At 40.7% G+C, this 21,423-nt stretch overlaps 1 protein-coding gene across 7 annotated transcripts in view; it reads left to right on the top strand.

The window, feature by feature from the left end:
• TLE4 (TLE family member 4, transcriptional corepressor) overlaps window positions 1-21,423 on the top strand; it is a 137,133-nt gene that overhangs the window by 23,029 nt on the left and 92,681 nt on the right. For all 7 annotated transcript variants that reach the window (XM_072959644.1, XM_072959645.1, XM_072959650.1 and 4 more), the window contains exon 5: window positions 11,046-11,108. In XM_072959644.1, the coding sequence (XP_072815745.1) occupies window positions 11,046-11,108 (63 nt within the window). The remainder of the gene's footprint in view (window positions 1-11,045; window positions 11,109-21,423) is intronic.

The raw sequence follows: 21,423 nt of genomic DNA on the forward strand, positions 1-21,423 counted from the left end.
CTTTATCTCAGGAAATGCCAGCACCATTCACCCAATTCGTCAAGCCAGAAACCTGGAGGCAGGTGATGATTGCTTCTCCCTCTCACTCATTAGCCACACCCAGTCAATCATCTGGTCTCTTGGAATCTGTTCTCAGTTACTCTTTTTTTTTTTTTAATTAAAAAAACTTTAATTGAAATATAGTCAGTTTACAATGTTGTATCAATTTCTGGCATACAGTGTAGTGATTCAGTGTTCTTTTTAAAAACTATACTTTATTGGTTGTCTTTTAATTTTATTTATGGATAATTTTTTTTTTTTTTTTTTTTTACATTTTGTTCTCAGTTACTCTTGCATTTGTCCACTTCTCTCCAGCTATCTGATCGTGGTGAATTACTTACCCAGTTTACGCTACTGTAGCTTTATCTGTAAAATGGGGACAAAAGTCATCCTCTTAAACTTGTCCTACACGTAAGTGAAATATCTGGCACAGAGGAAACCATCCATGAATGTTAGGATGCAGAGGATGATACTGATCTTGGTCATGAGAAGTACCTTTAGCCACCATATTTCAGATGACGCTCACCATGAGTAATCTGGCTGTCTCCTAACTGGTCTAAGCTGGGTAGAGATAATCCAGTATATTGGCTTCTTCTGAGTCAGCTTCTTCAGCCTCATCTCGCCCCCTTTCACTTGTCCCGTTTGTAGAATCTGAATGTACCATGCTGTTGCAGCAGGCTGATCCTTTTTTGGATCAGTTCCTGCCCCTGCCCCTTTGTCCGACAGACTCACTTCACCCTTAGTTACTCAGGGAAACAGTGTCTTCTGTTAAGCATTTAAAAATACCCTGCATTTTGTTTTTTTCCAGTGTCTGTCTCATTTGTTAGATTATGGACTTTGTAAATCCTGTCTTGTTCCCCTACACTTTTCTCAGAGTGTAACATAGAGGCAAATATCGAAAACTGTGGGATTAACATGGCTCACGTGTTGCCCTCTCCCCAGAGCTACTGTAAGAATTTCAGCAAGAAGGGTTTCTTCCGCCCTCACCCTTGGATTTCTCAGGCTCCTCTGTGTACCACCTAGGTACCACATGCTGTCCATTATTCTGTTTATTTCCATTTAGTCTTCAGCTGTACTAGATTATAAAAACTCAAAGGGTGCAGATCAATTTGGTATCTCTGATGCTACCATAGCTCCTGGTTTACAGTAGGAGTGAATGTTGAGCCAGTATCTGAAGATGTCTTGTTAAATTTCCTGTGTTTGTGGTGCTATGGGAATTCACATTGTTCCTATTCTGAAATTATCTTTCATCCTCCATCTTTCCTCTTGCGGTATTTTTTTGTGGTTATAAATCTCTTCTGTCCTTCTACAGCCACTCAAATACAATCAGTGGCAAGAAGGGAGTGGAGAGAAGAAATGCCCTAGAGTGTCTTGACCTGTTGTCTGGTATTTATCATAGCTATCCTAGGAATTGTCCTTGATAGGTCCTTGCTGCCTTCCAGATAAAGTTCAAGCTCTTTAGCGTGGCATTCAGGACCTGCCACAGTCTGACCCTAGTGAACCCTTTCTGTCCTTATTTTCCAGTCTGTTTTTTTTTATTGTATGCATCTTGTGCTCTGGCTTAATGGTTTTCAATCCTGCCTGTACATTAGAATCACCTGGGGAGCTTTAAAATAAAATACTGATGTGTGGGTTCTACCCTCAGAGTGTAAGTTCATTGGCCTGGGGTGAGGCCTGGGCATTGGTGGTTGTGAAAGATCCACTACTAATGTTAGTGTAAAGCCAGAGCTGGACACCATTAACCAGCTCAGTGTTTCCCAGAAATACCATCTCCTCTAAGAGCTTTGAGAGGAAAGGGTTCCCTGGTCAAAGAAGTTTGATTAGCACTGCATTTTTAGATATACCTTTTCAAAGATTTATAACATCAATTGAGAGGCTCTGGGGTGTCAGCAGGAAAGAAACCTGTTTCAGTCTGTTTAAGCTCTGTGAGGTCATCTGATCCAGGAGCTCTTTATATATATAAAATAACCTGTTAATTACATATGCACAACTTGTTACAGAACCTGCTTTGGGCCATGCTCCTTCCAGCCACATTGCAGCTTTTAAGTCAGTTCTTTATTTGTCTTTCCTTGATCATATCCAAACCAGATCCACTCCCTGCCCCAGGCTTTTCTTTTCAACTCCCCACCCGACTACCCCACTGCTGCCCCGATTTTATCTTTTTCATAGCACTTCTTAGCATCTGAAATTCCTCTTCCTATACTTTGTGTGCTCGCTTCTGTCTCTCACCCCTGCAGTGTGAACCCCGTGGCAGCAGGGGCTCAATTGTCTTGTTCACCCCTGTGTCTCCATCCCTGTGTCAGCACCTCAGATCGGCCTGACGGGCAGTGCGTACCTGATAAAGATTTGTTGACTGGACAGAAAACAGTAATACATTTGTGGTTTTGGCTTTTTCTAAGGTTCATGTATTTAAATTTTTTAAACTGCCTGCACAATAGAAAGCAGCCTGACATACCTTTTAAAAGTAACTAGGAATAGAGGAGCACAAGTAGTTGACTGTAGTATTCTACACCTTAAATTTTCTCAGCCAGACTCATAAAATAATAAACAAGAAAACAAGCGGTAGGTGTGAGCCTGAAGACAGGATAGGGAAAGTGTTTCTGATTAGAGCGAGCTCATATCTGCGGTATTGGGACTTGTTTTTAAATTTCTTAACCAGCACGTCACAGGCGGCTTCTCCCAGTGTCTGGGGTCCACACCTCTGGGTTATTAAAAGAGTTTGAGTGAGGAATCAATGAGTGACAGTGGACTTTTGTGTGGGAACACTGCATCAGTGACAGAAAAACTCCACAGAAACAGGCAAGGAAGTGGTCTCTTCTAAGTAAAGACTTCCTAATTATTAGGAGCGTGTTCAGACAGGTTTGTCTGGGATTGTGGGGAGTGGGTTTGTGTATGTAAACCCATACGTGGGATTTGGTAAGTGTGGTGCGGTAGGGAAGGGATCCGAATGGCATGTTCTCTCTGGGGGTCCTCGTGCTACGGCTGTGTCCCTCGCTCCCTAAGCCTGGCTCTGAGTGTCCAAGTTACACGCAGGGTTGATAGGTCTGAGCTGCTCTGTACTTGTGGTAGCAGGTATAACCCCTGTGAGCCTTTGCGCCTCAAATTGTCAGGAACTGCTCTTACTGTTAGACCTGTGAGGGGTGCTGGTGCATGACTAGGCCTTCCCTTGGCTGTTAGAATCATCACTGGTTCACTCTGGAGATACCATTGTGGAGATTTCTCATGACTCGGCATACCAGGTGCCCTCCCCGTGTGCTGTCCAGCAAATAACCCAATTCCAGTGGGTCAGGTGATCGCGGGAAGGAGATTGAGTGGCATCTATCTCGTCGTATTTCTCAAACGAGCCTTTAAAAGTCATGTCCTGCCAGGGATTCAGAATGGAAGCTTTACTCATACTCATCAGTCAGGACTTGTCCAGTGTGAATTTGCATTTCCCTTTGTGGCCTACTGTGATTACTTATTCTTTTTGAGCAGTGTGGCATCCTAAATGCCAAAGATGCGTGTTGGGAAGGAAAGCAAACCAAATCTGTATGAGCAGCTCTTCTAGATGGGTATTCCTTAATGGTTGAAGTGCTCTAACTGTTACCAATTTTAGTATGCTTGCAGAAGATTTCAGGAGATTCCAACCACCTAACCTGGACTGCAGTGTCTTGTGGTCATTCAACAAGTATTTTTACGTATCTTCTACATACCGGGACTAGGGTATAGACGTATATGTCTCTGCCCTCATTGAGCCAGCATTCTCTGGAATCTTGCTGCTCAGGGTGTGGCCTGCAGACCCATAGTGCCAATGTCAGTCTGGAGTTTGTTAGAAGTATAGGCTCTCAGGCCCCACTCCAGGCTGGATTTTAACCAGATCCCAGGTGATTAATATGCACATTAAAATTTGAGAAGCACTGCTCTAGTTCCACATAAACAAAAACATGTGAGAGAGTTTCTGCTGATTATAAATGTGAAGGAGACTGTAATGGCCAGAGAGTGACGGGGGAAGGACTCATACAGAATGGTGAGTGAAGACGTCTGAGGAGGTGTCCTGAGGGCTGAGACTGCAGTGGTGAGTAGGGAGTGAGCCAGGAGGAGATCTGAGGAGGGTGCTTCCAGGCAGAGGGACACTCCCTTGTCCTTGCCAGACTTTGTTCAGCCCCATTTTTATGATGCCGGGGTCAGACCTCTGCATTTCTTTCTGCTCTAGCCAAATGGGCCTATGGGTTCACTTTCCTGCTGCGCCTGGACCTGGGTGGTAGTGGAAGTGTTGGGCAGGGCAGTGGAAGTGCAAACAGCAGAAGACCAAAACTTTGGTTTTAAAAGAGCTGGCTATTTTATTAAATAGAGCAAATAGTGGAAGGGGATGGAAAGTTATGTTGGCAGTGATGGCTTCTAACAGTTGAAATGTTCTATAATTGGGAGGAGAAAGAGAAAACCAATAGAGGTCATGCCAGATTTGATAGAACGAGAGGAAAGGAATTGCTGAGAGAATGTGGATATAGATGACGATTTGTTGAAAAATGGAAGTAAACAAAAAGGAAACAGACAGGGAAACCTTTAGCCCAGCCTAAGAGGATAGACTGAAAAGCAGATCATGGCTCTCGGTGCATGGAAGGTAGCTTATTGCTTTCCTAGAGATAGAGATCCTTGATGAGAACTTAGTAAGACCCCCAGTGCTTTTGTTTTTCTTTTTGATTTTATTCCAGTATTTAAGTTTGTCTTCAGATATTTCTCATATAAATCATGGTGGGGGGAAATCAAGGTGAATGATCTTCACCCACTAGGGACACGAGGAGTATTTGTCCCCTCCACTCTTGCTAAGTATGAAAATGCTTAATCATAAATCAGCATTCAAGGCATCTGTGCATTTATGTCAGTAGGAAAGAGTAAACGGGGAAAAAGGCCATTCAGAGACAAGGAAAGAGAGAAGAGAAATCAGAAAATAGATGGCAGGGCTTGCTGCAATCCACCGGCCCAGGAATACTGAGGAAATGAGCATTTGTAGACCTTGAGTATGTCAGTACTCAGTCATCAGGTTCTCTAACCAGCTCCACCTTGTTCCATGAAGGCTGAGGTTAAGCTCATCAGAGAAAAGTCATCTTCTTTCCCTACTCCTGACATCCCACTTTTCCCTAACATCTTTTTTTCCATTTTCCTTGCCCCACTCCTGTGGTAGAACTGAGTATAACCTTACCATTGGCTACAGTGTTCTTCAGACTTGAATATTTGAAATGAAATAATTTGACCTTGTGGGAGTAATTGGACGTCTTTCTGGCAAAATGATTGTCATGATTCTCAACCATGATAATATATCACTCTTAACACGTGGAGCAGTATTTAAACACAATAACCAGAGCCTGGAAGATGTAGGTAGAATAATAGCAAATGTCTGGGAGTTCCCTTTTTAGGAAGGGGTGTAAGGTGAGAGGAAGGGGCATTCTTTTCTAACCATTGCCAAAATACTTCAGTAAAATACAGCTTCACCTATGGGGACAAATTAGAGTAGTTGCATGAAATGTAGGAATACTGTCATACTGTTTGAGAAGGACATTGTCCTGCAAGTTCCTGCACCTGCACACAAACAGTAGCTCCCATTTATCTTGTTAGGACAAACAAATGGGGTACTAAAGTGTATGCAGTTAACTGAACTGCGCACAGGGTGCTTTATAGCACTTAGCACATAGTAAAGTAGTCTGAGTTTGAAACACAAAGCAGATTGATATTGCTCGAGGTGTTACAATCAGTAGAGTCGTTGCTTTAGTTAAATTCCTCCCCCGTGGTGGTGGATTAAAAAATGCTTGAATATGGGCACTTTCCTATCGGTCAAGGTAATACTGATCGAATAGTAGACAGTGCCTCTTTCCTGTTAGAGAAAGTGGGATGATGAGAGCTTTTAAAAATCATCTCAATACTTTGCAAAAAAAAAGTCTTAGTAGTTTGAATCAGTCTTTTAGGGAACTGATAGGTGTCCTGTTAAATTGATTCTTACAATGTTATTACTTCATTTTATTGCTTTATTAAGCAGTATAAAATATTTTGTGTAAGATAATCACCTGAGTTAGAATAATTTAGGCATCTGGTTTACCAGCTTGCTAGCAATGCTTGACAGTTCCTTTGATCTAAATCCCTAAGCCATATTCCAGTCTGGCTTTTTTTTTTTTTTTTTTTGGTAAATACTTAAAATTAGTTTTATCTCTTACATGTTCTTACTTCTTTTTAAAGTTTAATTTTGATGACAAGATAAAAACTGAGTTGTCAGTTTAGAGAAATAGTACTACTTGAATATTTTTTCCTATATTTAGTCTGGATTTTAAGTTGGGAAGAATTTCTCATTAGTCTTCTGACTTTTTAATCTAGGGACAGGCAGGATCAGTGCCAGAAGTTGTACTGTTTCTTGGATAATTTGGAACAAATCAATAACAAGTCAAGATAATTTATTTTCTGATTAAAATAAAAAATTACAGTCTTGATTCTGTCTTTAGTGGTAAGAGGGGGTTGAAGAAGAGGGTTGCAAGATTTATTTGTATTCATTCTGAAAAGGATTTTAGATAGAATAAGTGGGAATTTTTCTTCACTTTTTTGTGTTTATGTATACTATGTAGGTGTATGTTCTTGATAAACACAATAATATAAATAGATTCATCTTTTTTTTGGCAAAGAAACTGCTGTATAAAAAACATTAAATGTGAAAGGGCTTCAAGAATGTCTTCCTGAAACTATGTAATAGTTTTTTGCCCCTCCCACTCACCCCATTGGCTGTTTAAAGGGTTTCCTAGTAATGTTTTGTTGTTCTGTTTTATTTCAACATTGTATAGCAGTGTTGTTCTCATTTTGATGAAAGACTAAAAACTCAAAAAATTTTTTTAAACCAACAATTGCTTTTGATACATATTTTTGATAAAGTAATCTGTGCTTTCTCTTAAGTTTATTATGTCATTAAAATAAAATTTAATTCCTTTAAGGAAATCATATAGGCGGAAATAATCAAAATAAAAATTAGATTTTTTATTATATTAAGACTATTTGAGGGGATGTAATTCAATTCAAGTGTAGGCTTAACTAGTTTTTTGTCTTACTTAAATGACTAATGTGATTTGTTATAAGCGATAAAGAAAATATGATACTGTATGCTTTGGTATTTGTTACTTTTTAATCGAGGGATTGAATTGTGGCATTCTTTTCAGTGCATGACATTGCTTTCCCATGATGCAAGGCAGTTAATTTTGCAGTGATTCTTGAGTTGGAGTGTGGAGAAAAAGAAGATAAAAGGCTCTCAGTGTTTTCCTGTTTTTACTGACTGGTCATACTGCTAGTCCACTGGCCATCCCCACTTTGGGGTTAGTTAGCCTGTCAGCGTTCATGTGCTAGGTGTCCAGTGCATAACCAAGGGATTTTTGTAGAATGCCTTTTTGGTAAAGTCGTCTGTTTCTAAAATATTTTGCCCAAACAGGTGGTGGTGGTTGTTTTTAAGTGTGATGGTCATTATTTTCATTGGAGGGTGGCAAAAGGTGGGAAATTATCAAGGGAGTTAATAGAATGGTAGTGAATTGAGGGTAGGAAAATCTTACGTGTGCAACATTTTTTTAATGAGTATCTTGATGGATAGAAGAAGATGTAATAGAAATGTCAGACTGTTATGTATTTGACAAACTGTGGCTGCAGAAACAATCATTTTGTTATTTTTGGCACGAACAGTTTTTCTTTCATGGAGGCTATTAATGCTATTTTGGAATTTCATGGGCATCTGAAGACAATAGTTAGCAGTTCCATAAAGCATTGAATACTGTGATAACATCTAGTAACCCTAGCAGCAGTATTTCAGAATCTCTGCCTGTTTCAATGGGCTATCTGTGAATGTACTTGCTCAGGGATGCATGAGCCACATCACCTATAAATTTGATTGGAAGCTACAGCGCTGGCATAGGCTGATGGATAGCAGATTAGAGCCCTGATTAACCATGTGATTCGAAGACTGGGAATATATTGTCTAAGCAAGATTCATCAGACGCAATCAGAATTCCAAGTGGTCAGATGCGATTCAAATGTGTATTGTGGTTTTTTTCTCCCCTAGTGCTTTTCCTCCTGGGTTGCCTTTTTTTTCCCCTCTCTTTCCCCAAAGCTGAAAAATACTTCTTTGATGAATCTGCTCCTTACCCTAAAGCTGTCTGTCTGTTATTCATCAGAAAGCAGGTCGCAGTTCAGTGAGCAGAAGAAAAGATTTTAATAGAAGCTGTGCCAAGGGCTGTAATGCATCATTTTAGGGCCCTAATTACATTACAATGACAAATATCAATGGTGACAACAGCAATAACCTACATCCTTTAATGGCTGTGCTGGAAAAGGAGTTTGGGCCCCACGCCATTAGATTAGACTCAGTTTCAAAACATAGGCCATTAGAAGTGTGTGTCCACAGTATTATTGGCTGATCACTGAAGCCCGGTGGAAAGGCCTGTAAATAAATGATGCCTCCCTAAAGCTGGGTCCTATGGGACAAAAGAGGCAAAATTGGATGACCATGGAAGCAGCAGTGTTTCCGAGGCAACTTTAGCTTTCAAAGTGAGGAATGACCTGCTTAATTTTATGAAATCACACGCACACATCCCACCCCCTCTGCTGCCAATTAGCCTGACCGTGAAAATCCATTGGCATGACAACTTAAAGAAATTAAGAAGTCTTTTAAACAAAAGGAGATCTTTAAAGAATAAGTTTAGAAGGTTTCCAACCCCCCCCGCCCTTTTCTGTTATGGATGTGTGTTAACATGCATGAATCAATAAAATGACTTTTTGACTTTTCTACATTTATTTTTAAGAAAATACAGATTTTTTTTTTCATCGTTGCTCAGACTTAACAAAGCCGAGGTCCCAAATTAAAAGAGCCAAATAAATATCTCTTGGTCTTTATTTTGCCAGATGAGTGAGTTTCCTTAGAGTAGTTTTTATTGCCTAGATTATGTAGGCAAACTAAAGAACTCAGTTTTCTTATGTGCCCACACATTTTTCAGCCCTCCTAGCAAGGGACTATTTTATTTATGTAAACAACATAATGAGGAAAATATGCTTGGCAGATGGTTCTAAGCATTAGAATCATCAGTTTGGTCTGCCCCAAAGTGTCTCATTATCTTTTATTCTCTTTCCCCTCCACCTCTCCCTACAAAAAGCTTAACAACCAAATGCCTCTGAGACTAGTGCTTTCAGTCTGGTGAATGCTACTCTATTTTCTCAGCTCGCACTGGAATTTCACCCTATAACCACTGCGGTATGTTCGTCCAGGTGGAGAGTGGTTTGGTGATTCCCACTGCAGCTTTTCATGGTGGTTTAAGCATTCTTAAAGGATAGCTAAATGCTCCACGGGGCCAGGGCAGTAAATTAAATCAGGTCAGCACAGTTGGGTCCTTATTCACTGCTGCTTATTGGTACTGGGGTTTTGTCCATCCTGTTAGGAATGCAGACTGGAATGGAAAACTTCATGGTGAATTTGAGTTTTTTCTTGGCTGGCGAAGTTTTTAAGGTGCTGGCATGTAAAAGATTGCATAGCTATAAAGTCAAGAGGGTTGCTGATGAAAGAAGGAAACCTAGATTGCACAAGTAGAGTGTCGCTGTCATTCTGGTAATGACTTAGCAAGGAAAAGAGCATTTTTGTCTTAAAAATGAGGAACTGACCCTGGATGGAATTTATGTTAAGAATGTCTCTGGAATAGTAATTGCTTTACGTTTGCTGCCTCTCATCACTTCTCGCCTCTCCTTTTCCCCACTCCATCATTAAGAAATAAGCTATTTTGATGGATGTCAGCTAAACTTACTGGGGTAATCATTTCACAATATATGTACGTCAGATAACCTTATATCATGCTCTATGCCAGTTATATCTCCTTATAATGTTTGTTTTATGAGGGGGAGGTAATTAGGTTTCTTCATTGATTTCCGCTTGGAGGAGGTACTGGGGATTGAACCCAGGACCTCTTGGGTGCCGAGCATGCGCTCTACCACTTGAGCTATATATATATATACCCTTCTGCCTATGCCAATTATATCTCAATAAAACTGGGGGGAAAAGTTATTTTCTATGTATGTGTATAGAAATCCTGTGTTTACATGTCACATACCAAAGTATATAAGGAGCCATCTGATAATACAAATTAAAGTGAAGATCGGTGAAGCCCTGGGTAGCTTTTTAAAGAAAATGTAGTGGTGGCATCTTTCTTTTTTTCTTTCTCTCTCTCTTTTCTCTTACTGTAGCATCCTATTTGTATAAAATTTGTTTACTTACAAACTTAATAGAGAATAAACTGACAGTATTGGGACTTCTGCAGATCTGTCGTACAGTGGTGTAGTTAATGTTCCTAAAGTTAGTCTCCATATATATACAATTGCTTTCTGCTAAAGGAGGATGTTAGCATGTTCTAAACCTCTGCACACTGAAAACCCTGGTGGGACATTTGGAAATTTTTATGGTTGAGGAAAACTTGCCATTCCCCAATAATTTATAACTAAGACTCTGAATTAATCTGGTCATTCGGATAGGTTGGGTGCTATTCCTTTCGGAGGTTGGGAACTTGATTGTGAATTCCATCGCCTGTATTTAAAGCAAAGGCCACAAATGTAGAACTCCAATGAGTTATTTAATTGAGGGAAGTGGGGATGTAGGGAAGGATGTATCTTTACCATCTAAACTCTAAAAACACAAGGTTTCATGAAAAACCACATTAGAATGAACAAGGGTTCTGTGGAAGGCTTTTGAAAACTGATTTCTAGTCATGAAAATTAAATTTCTTTTTATGTTGTCCTGGTGCTTGAAGGTTGACTTTTTTAAGATGAATGCTGGTTAATAAATTGTGCTATTAATGTGGCACTGTTGTCACTGCCTCCTTTTAATGGGCTTGCTGACGAGAGTTTTCCTCTTTCTTAGGAAATATGCCAGCCAGAATATAAAGTGTGTTTTAATATCATCCTGTTAATTTGGGAATTTGTAACCAGCTGACTGCTCTTTTTATTGCTTACTTTTCCTTTTTTTCCCCCCACAGGCAGAGATTGTCAAGAGGCTGAATGCTATCTGTGCACAAGTCATTCCTTTCCTGTCCCAAGAGGTAAGGCAGTTGGTTTCAAGCATTGGGCTAGAAGGTACCATTCCACTGGTTTTGCAGACAAAACTGACTCTTTGGCCTTGTCAGTCTCTTGGTGTTCGTTTTGCACATTTCTGAGATACAGTGGTCACATTCCAACTTCTACACCTTATTAACATTCAGTGAACTATAATTGTGTTTATGTAATGGAGTATTTTCTAGTGTGCTAAGCGAAATGCAGTTGTTAAAATATTTTACTGTCATTGGACGATGTAATGTTGCTCAGAATCATGAGTTTGTCATAATGGCATCTAATAAGGGAGATTGAAAAATTGCCTCGAAGACAAGAGCTTGTTCTACACTTTTGTCACCAGGCATTAAGAGTTAGCAGAAGATACATCAAATAGAAAGGCTTTACATAGTAAACAAAATAATGCAACTTTGGGATAGCAGCTTTTTAAAATTCACTTCTTATGAAGTCTTTATCTCGTGGGTACATTTGAGAGAAGACACATAGAATGGACTCGGGTGGACTCATTGCTCTGAGAACCATGGCCTTCCCACATTGCCAAGGCCCGGCGTGCAGCTCACTGGCTTTTTCTGGCTCCCACTAGTGGAAGTGTGCACACCAGTGGAGGTGTGCACACTGCTGCAGGTGCACGCCCAGTGGGATAGGGAGGTGCATTTCTAGTGTATGGTGGCTTCTGGTGGCTTTTTTTACCCCCCTCTGCTTTCTTGCTTGCTTTTTGGTAGTTACGAAGTTTAGGTGCACCAGCTGGAGAGAGAATTTTTGCTTCTGAATTACTGAATCCTTCATTTGCTTAGGTAAGATCAGCTGTGAGAAGGAAGACACTAATAAATGGAGTAGCTACACGTCTTGCAGCCGCAGTGCTTTGTGTGGTGGGCTGGGAGGCACCGGGACACTTTCCTCCTACCCTTCAGTTGTGTTGCTGCTTTTCAGAAGAGCAGTGCCCCGCCTGCCTGCCTGTGGGCGTGTGCTGAGGTTAGCATGCCTCCGATATTTGAGCGTGCGTGTGTGATCGATCCATGTGGATCCCTATCTGACTTCTTATTTGATTTGAATGGGGTTAAACCTCAGGAACCATGGGTACCTTTCATCAGGAATATATCCTTTGGGGGTGCTCATATTCACAAACATGGGCCTGAGTTAATATCCTGAGTTCACATGCCCTCCTGGATCACCAGCAACAAAGGATGTATTGTCTTTCTCCTCCTTTAGTTGTGACTATGCCACCACCACCCACTATATCCCCATTTACTTGTTTCTACTGAGAATTTGCTTGTTGACTAGATTGTGTGGAGTAGTGAAGGAGAGTTGGGGAGCCGATTTGCATTTCTTTAGGAAGCCTGGCTACCCTTTGCCTGATCCATACCTGGGTGTATTTCTTCTGACTTCAAGCAGCTCTGCTTTGTGGAGGTGGCGAATGGGAAGAATGTGTAACCCACAGAGCTGTGACCAGGCTGAGGCGTCCTACGCCAAGGGAGAGGGGAAAGTTTGCATTTTCCCTGGGTTGGTGTTGGTCTTGAAGCTTCTGCAGGTGCAGACCTCTACGTATAATCACCGGTACAGCTTACTCCTCTGGCATTCTTGCAGATTCTGGGGGGTTATGTTCAGACATGGGAGAGGTCTTGAGGGTGTTGGTGGAGCTAGCTGATTTGTCAACAGGTCGTTTTCCCACGTGAGTTATGTTGCTTGTGTGAGCAGGCCCAGTAGGAACAGAACGTGTAATGCTGGTGATGCTGGGCAAGACTGGACTGGAGTTAATTGGCTAAGGAAGTTGTACCCTATAGAGGAAAGCTGTGGGGAGATTCTGGCAGCTCCTTTTCTGCTCTAGGCTGGGAGGATAGTCATTATGATCTCACTACTTATTATTTATTTCCCCAATGTTTTTGACATTTCTTGGTTGAAATCCTTGATGTGTGTAATGAATGACCTATGTGATAGTTTTCTAAATCCTGATCCTGCGTATCTCTTTTCTTCTGCATGCTTTAGGTTTAATTGGCTCTTCTTTTTTCAGTTGCTTAGGTGTGTGTATATCTTTTAACGTGTGGGCCATGGACATGTTCATTCCCAACCAGTCTGGGCCTCTCTGATGTTTTGTGTCTGAACATTGCTCACCTTGTTTCCTCTTCTGGGCATTCTGTGAGCATCACACTCCTCGCCCCTACCCTGAGGCCAGATGGACTGTAATCTGGAGGGAGGGGAGGAGGCAGGTTATTAGAGGAAGATGAATTCTATTTCCTGTCTCTTCAGAGGCATGGAAAATCACTCTTGCATGGCTGCGAGCGTCACTTGGTGCCAGGACTGAAGGCTCTTATAATCTGATCTTTTAACACCGGCTCTCTGCATGACAGTCTCACTGCCAAAACGGCAGCTGTGGCGTTAGAATTTATTTTAAAATATTTTTATTTAAAGATTAAATGATCGTATTTAGAAAAAAGAAAAATGTTTCCTGAAGACCACTGCATTAGGTGCAGGTTGGAGGGTTTTTCTTGGAGTTTGGCAAGAACAAGAGGTAAATTTACATGTATCTAGATAAGTCTATTTTTAATTTAGCTCCCATGTGCTTATTAATGTACATACTTAATATGGCTTGTGTCTAGTGTACCACATTTTCCCAAATTAAAAAAATTTATAGTCTTGAGTGACAGCTGTTGAATAGATTTAGTTTTAACTGCAAGACCTTTTTTGGGGGAAATAAGTTGTAGAATTGTAGCCCCTGTGCTTGAAGTGTGTCTGTGTATGTAACAATCAGAGAAAAGTATTTTCCCATTGGAGTTCACTAAAACACTTACAGCATTATAGCCAGCATCTCTTGCAGGGATGTGCCTGTTGTACTCACGTACAGCTGCTTCCAGAGGCCCAGGCCCCAAACATAGGTGTTGCCGTCTCTTGTCATGAAGTGAGTAACCATCACTTAGAGTTGTTAAAATTTCATAGGATCCTTACAATCAGGATTTACAGAAACCTTATGAGTGAGTCCTTTCCCGTCTGAAGCTGTTCTTTTCTCCCACTTACTTTTGGGTTTAAGAATGGGTAAGACTGATCTGTATTTTGCTGTCCTCAGATTTCTTCTTTAAAAGGCAAATCTCAAAGTAGTAGTAAATGGGATGTTCTTCTCTGTCTCTGTCTCACTTTGGTCTCATTTGCTGAGCAGGAACTGTCATCAACTTCCCGTTGGTAGTTCCATAAGCAAGAGGTGCCCGGATGATGACAGTCACATCTGGGTCGAGTCCTGGCCTCCCTGTTACAAATTGCATGGCTTCCTATAACCTAGTTAAGCTGGGTGACCTTTAGCAAGTGATTTGCCTCTTTAAAACCTCAGTTTCCTCATCTGTGGGATGACGTTAATGACAGCATGAATGTGTATGATTGCTGGGAGATCGATGACTGGGGATTGTACACGAGCAGTGCAGCCCATAGTAAGCACCTCCAGATGTTGACGAGCAGTAGCTGCAGCAGCACGGAAGCTCTGGGCTCGCTTTTGAGAGGACCTGGAGCCAGCCCTCCCTCCCCTTCTTAGTCACTGCCTTTCGGAAGAATGTGAATTGCTTGTCTTCCTCTCTAATGTCCTTACAGAGGAAGAAAATTATAAATTAAAACAACCCAGGACTGTGAACTAGCTAAAAATCTCAATGAGGCATATTAGGTTGCCCCAAGGGTGATTCTCTTCTAGCTCCAAAATTAATTTTCCAATTTAGGAAACACCTGTCTCTCCCCAACCAGCAAGCAAAGATCCAGAAGGTGACAACTCTTCAAGGTGTTCAGCCTGTAGAGCTTACCTCAGAAAATGTGATGATTTTTGGATGGGGTCTGTCTTTTACCCTCAGAGCTATGTAGAGAAACAAATTTCTCAATCCACGTGGGGACTGGCTGTTTTCAAAGTACCTGGTGGTTTAGCTGGAGTTAGTTTTGCTTTTACAAGTAGTTTCTGTGGATGGGCTCTTTTTCCATCAGTGATTTCAGGATACAGTTTGTAGACCCTTAGACCGTATGGGCCCTTTACAAAATTAAAAGTTGTCAGTAAGCACTGACTTGTTTCCAGTGCCCTCTCACCCCCTTTCCAGGAACATACCTTTAAGGAGATTTCAATGTAGATTGAAAACTACGTGCCTCTTGTTAAACCCTGGCAGCAAGGCACAGTATTCCTGCTAATTTGGAATCAGACCATCTCTGCCTCTTACTGGCTGTATATTGGGAAAGTTCTCTCTCTGAGCCTTGATAGTCCTATAGATGGTGAGAGTAACCCCATCTTTATAATGTGTACTATATGTATTAAAATTTAAAGCACTTGCGATAGCAAATGCCAGGTTTTTTGGTCATTGTTTTTTGTTTTTTTAAAATAAACTTTCCTGGGAAATGGATTTTATTCCAGCTTATTTTGGGTCCCAAGACATTTGGAGAGGGGGGACTTGGTACAAGCTGGGAAGAGTTGAAGGTAACGTTTCTGAATGGACTGGCTGGTGATCTTCCTGTGATAGGAGCTAGGCTGCAGCTCTTGGGGCTACTTCAAGCAGTGGGTGGTCAGCACTCCACAGGTGTTCTTTCAGAAGGGAGGGAATATTATATTTTTATTGTTTTGGAAAGCCAGTAAGTATTGTCTTATCCTGTTAGATTAAGCATTAAATAAATATTAGGGATCTTACTTAGAGGGCAGTTGTGCTTTTTGGGCTTTTTTCCCCTTGGATTATAAACTAGTTTATTTTTGAGATGGGCAGGATATATGTTTCATGGTGACCAACAAGGTGTTCTTAAGACCTTTGAGTCTTAAATTCAAACCCCTAATAGGCTCTAGCTCAGTGGGTGATAACGAATCACACAATAGTTGGAAGTCTTCTTTCCCCAGAGTACCATTTGTACTTTTCAGAAACTTGTTGCTCCCCTAACAAGGAGCAGAGTTCATTGGAAGAGTTGTGTTATGTGTGAAGCAGGGTGATATGAGCTTGAGGTCAGGCAGACTTGGGACCAAATCTGGGCTTAGCCAACTTGCTTCTTTTATCATGCTGAACAAAATACTTAATTTTTCTGGGCGGCATTTTCTTCATCTGGAAAATGGGAGACCTGCACTATAGGGTTGTTCTATGAGGATTAGGGATGCTGTTAAATAACTAGCTGGGCATTAGGCCGCTTTAGCAGAGATCAAAGGAACAGTGGTTTAGGCAAGATAAAAGCTTGTTTTTCTCTCAGCATCACAGTTTGCATAGAAGCAGCTGTAGCTAATTTGGTGTCTCCACGATGTTGTAAGTGCAAGCTCCTTCTATATTGATGTTGATCGTTCCCAGGACTCCCATGTCCTGCCCTGTCCAGCAGGAAGGGCAAGAGAAGCATGTGCTTTTTCTTTTAAGGGCATGATGTGGATGATGCTCATGTTTTTGCTCACTTTGCAGTGGCCAGTGCCTAGTTACTTGCCCATAGCTAGCTGTGACAAGCTTGGAAGTATAGTCTTAGCTGAATATGCTCACCTAAAACCTATACTAATAGAAGGGGTGTCATGGGACAGCTACCAGTTGCCTCTAGACACAGTGCTATGCATAAAATAAAAATAGTGAGCATTATTATTATTGCCAGTGTTGATTTGAAGGGAAGTCATACTGAACCAGTGGTGTGTCTTTACATGACAAACTCTAGCTCTGACTATATAATCAGCACAACTAGTATTTTAACCTATCACATAGAATAGAAAGTAATGCCTATACATTCTTGTTATCGAAGTCTCCTATAAGGACTGAATTGTAAGGAAAAGAGTCACCCATCAGGTATTGTTTATCATACACGCACAGGGGCTGTAAAGGAACCCTCATGAACAGTGATGGGCCTGGGGGCTGTCTAGGCCTAAAGGTACAGCCTATGTTTATACCCGTATTTTGAAAAGCACCACAATTTTGGAAGACACCTTTCAACTGAAGATGGGACATACCAGTTCACACATGGGCTTGCCGTATTTCGTGGTAGACTTGCTGGAAGGAAAATGCGGCTTGAAGCTGGAAAAATTATTGTTAAGCAAATCTCTTCTCATAAGCGGAACATGTGTGAGTCTTTAAATTATAGTTCTTTCACTCTCATCTATCTCAGACATACTCTTTTGTGCACACGTATTATCTTTGAACTAGAGAAAATGGGATCGAGATATTTGAGTCTCCCTCTCCCCCAGGTCATGGAAGACATATTGGATAAGTTGCTCTTGGTTTTATGGAATTTTAAGACATCTCAAAACAAGTAGCACAGGTTGATTGCTCTGCAGCATCAAACTTGATCCATTTTTAATGTCTTGGGCCTCAAACCATTTCCAAAGCACAGCCTGAAGAAACCTGAAATGCACGTACCTTACTGGACAGAGTGAGAGAATGCTGGTTCCTATGACCAGTGGCTTCCTAATTCCCATTTATTAAACCCATGGTCATCATTATGTTTGGAGAAATGGCATCATCCATCTTTAACCTTATTTTCAGCAGATTGTTACAACTTGTTTCTAGTCACTCAGTACCCAGGAAGAGATGGATGTTGTCCTCCTACCCTGGTCCTCAACAATTTCAAAGCTAAATTTTCTTGTTTCTGTAAAGCAGAAGCAGGCTGTTTAGAGACAGTAGAGGAGGCCCACATTGGCGTGAGCAGCTCTTTTTTCCCTTGCATCAGTAAATATTAACAAATCGAAAAAAAATTCACATTGTTCTGTTGACCACTTTTGACAAAAGTTCTCTGATCACTAGAATTTTTAGGAGTGAAAATTTTAAGCCTTTCTGCTTTCATTTTTGTATTTACCTAGAGTAAAAGGAACATTCCAAGTTGAATGCTTTCTGGTACAAATTTAATTTTAATTCAAAACTGTGTTTTTATTGCCTTGTTAACTTTCTTAACGAGTAGTATCAAGTAGTTGTGTTTTTCTCCAGAATTCTGTAGATTTATTTGGGTGTTCTACATTACATTTAAATGGTAGAAAATAATACACAATTACAAAATAGTTGTAACATGCATTTATTTAATTCCAGTAGGCTAAAATAGCCAGTAAAATCAAGTGATACATGAATTTCTATTTTGGACTTTCCTTAAATCGTGTTCTTTTAATCTGATGGAAAGCAAACCTTTTCACTGTGTTAAGAGATATGGTTGTATCTCAAGTGCTGTTTATTTGGCACCTGGGTTAATATGGTATTGAATTACTCTGAACCACATTTTGCATGTATAGAATAATTGTAAAATAGAAGTTGAAAAATGTGATCAGTCACTTTCATATTGTGCCTTAGGGAGGAAATGAACAAAATACAGTGGTTACATGCACTGGTGGCAGTGTTCTCGCCTCATAATGGCGCCAGGTTAACTCGTCTTATTGCTTGTTAACTTTGTAAGGAATCAATGGCTTGTGATAACATGGTTTGATGTAGGAGAGCTTAGCTGAAATCACCAGAGATCCCCTGATAAGTATGCGGTGACACCTGTTAGACCATCTTCTGAGATCGTTCATTAAGTGCCAGCAGCCTTTACAGGACATGTCTGCTTCTCAGTCAAGGTCGTTGTATCAGTGTTGGTAATGTGTTATGACAGTGCTGTGTAGCCAAGGAATGTCCTAAAATGACTAATACACCTGGATTGGGGCTTGAGAGGATTTGGGCCAGTTTTCTAATTTTTACACTGGACAACCTTTCATTTAAAATACGTATTTTTTTTTCTCACAATACTGACTGAAGCATCAGAGAGCATAATCCTGTCCCATGTTCCATGGTTGACTAATTGGCTTGTTCTGCGTGACCATGTGTTTTGGTTGACAGTTGGATGTTTGGTGAGACCCTTATGGTAGCATTGTGGCCTGTTTCCCCTCAGGAAGTTAAAGATGGTTCTCAGGAGGGAGAGCTTTGTTCTGCAGGTTTAAATGTGGACCTTCTTCCAAAGGCAGCAGTGCCACCCCTTGTCTGTATGTGTCTAAAAAGAGTAGTGTGCATTTGAGAAACTGACTTTTAGTTAGGTAGCGGCTAACTAATTATTATTACTGGAGCTAAGCTTTAAAGTACGTTAAGTTAGAGCTGCATTGTCCAGTACAGGAGCCATGGCCATAAGTGGCTATCTAGACTTAAGTTAAAGTTATTTAAAATTGAATATGGCTAAAAATTCAGTTTCTTAGTCACATTAGCTACAGTTCAGGTGCTCACTACCCACTCAAGTCCCACTAGTAGCTAGAGCTCAGATCTAGAACGTTTCAAACATTGCAGAAAGTTCTCTTGAAAAGCTCTGGACTTCTAGAGCTTATTGTACATACCAGGGAAGAGTGCTCTGCCCACATGTGAGTGAGAAAGGAGAAGACAAGACCAGTCAGGATGAGAAATAAATACTTGGGCAACGTTTCCCAAGCTGTCTCCTGAGAGCCTTACATCCCAAGCTCCACAGCCAGAATTGTTTGGAAAGCCCTGCATACACATTCAACCTCTTTTCAGGTTTGAAACTCTGAGAAGACCCAACGGTTTACCAGGTGTTAGCCAGATTAAAACTTGGGAATTTTAAAATTTTATTTTATGTCCAAATAATACTTAATTTCTTGTGGGACTGATGTTTTCTTGGAATACCATTTAGGAAAGACTGACTGGAGGAGTTTTTGGTTAAATTTAAAGCTTACTTGTGTTGGTGAACCTGGTAGAATTGCTGAAAAAGGCTCAGTAAGAAGTAGGGTTTTAGCCTGGCTTAATGGGCGTGGAGTGATACTTTTACTTGGATTTGATCTGCTCAGGATCAAATTGTGTCTCGTCACACTGAGCACAACCAGAGGGGTAGCCAGAAGGATGAGTGGCTTAAAGCCAGTGACCTGGGGATATTAAACCTGGAATAGAGAAAATTGAAAACATGCATTATGCCATTTTCAAATACTTGAAGTACACTACTGTGGAGGAGAATTTAGAGGCAAAATTGGGTGGGAAGGAGTTTTGGGGAGGTAGAGTTCTGACCCCATTGTCCCCACATGGAAAAAATTTGTCCATGAAATAGTGAGTTCAGGCCCAAGCATCTTTCATCCTGGAATATTGCATTAGCCCTCTGTTCTCCCTCCAGTCTGCTTCACCTCCCCACCATCCAGCTTCTTTACCGTTCCCAGATCCATCTTGCTAAAATGCAGAACTGATAGCCCTCAGCTGTTTAAAATTTTTTAATAAAAAATATCCTACCAGGGTAAAGTCCAACTTCTTTGCATGTTATGCAAAACTTTTTACTGTTTGGCTTCCTCCTGCCTTACAGATTTCACTTCCCGCTAGTACAGGGTTCTATAGAGTTTGCCTGCACCATACTCAGATGATCTCACGTGCTTGCTTTTGGTGTTGTTTTTGTGAATACCTCTTGCACTTTAAAGAGTTTGGCATTTTGTGTCTTGCCATGCCCAAGAAGGTACTCAAGATCCTACCTTGCCTTGTCTCTCCAACTTTGTCCCCTACCCTCCTCTCCTCCAGCCACACATTCTTCTTCTTCCTTGATGGACAAGCTTCTTTATCCTTCAGGGACCTTATCCAAGCTGTTCCCATTGCCTCCAGTTCTTTTTTCCTTGAAAACCTGCAAATCTCCTGTAAATCCTTCTGGTCCCAGTGGTCAGGTCTACTTCCTTAGGGAATCTCCCTCCAGCCCTAAGATTTGATTAGATATTTCTCTCATGAGTGATAGTATAGCATTCTGTCATTTTCTTCATGGAAATTATCCTCCAATGTAATTACAAAGCCTTTTGAGTATTATTAATTCCCTGATTGTCTTGTTCATTAATTTCAGTTCCTACCACAGTGCTTGGCGCACAGTAGGTGCTTAATAAATAATTGAATGAATGAATAAGGAAATGAAGCCTTTCCTGATGCCCCAGGAAGTGTGCTGACCATTCTTGCCTGTAACCTTCCTTGTACTTTAAATCTTACATCCTGTATTGTAAGTTGCTCTGTGTGAATTATGTGGTGGAGGTGTGGGAGGGGCATAATCTCTTGCTCATTTTTTGTATCTCCACGTATCAGGATAAGAATCCTAGTTCACTAGTTCATTTACATCTATCCTTATTACCCTATATCAGTACCTTAATACCCTATCAATAAGAGGGATATTAAAAAAAAATTACAAGTTGTGATGTAGTTTTTTAAATCTAAGGTTTTTATTAGAGGTACCACCTCTAGTGCCATGCCCCAAAGTGTTGGCATGGCAGGTATTATCATTGCAATCTCTTCTGAGAAACGTATTTCAAACATCTAAGGTATATATTCTAGTGGTTTGTTAATGCCTATTTCTCAGCAGGCTTTGTTGGACTTATCATAAGCTTGTATTGTTTTAATCTCTTTCTTGTAGAAAAAATATTTTCAATATTTTAACTGA

The sequence above is a fragment of the Vicugna pacos genome, chromosome 4, assembly GCF_048564905.1.
Source record: "Vicugna pacos chromosome 4, VicPac4, whole genome shotgun sequence".
In the NCBI taxonomy this organism is placed as follows: Eukaryota; Metazoa; Chordata; class Mammalia; order Artiodactyla; family Camelidae; genus Vicugna; species Vicugna pacos.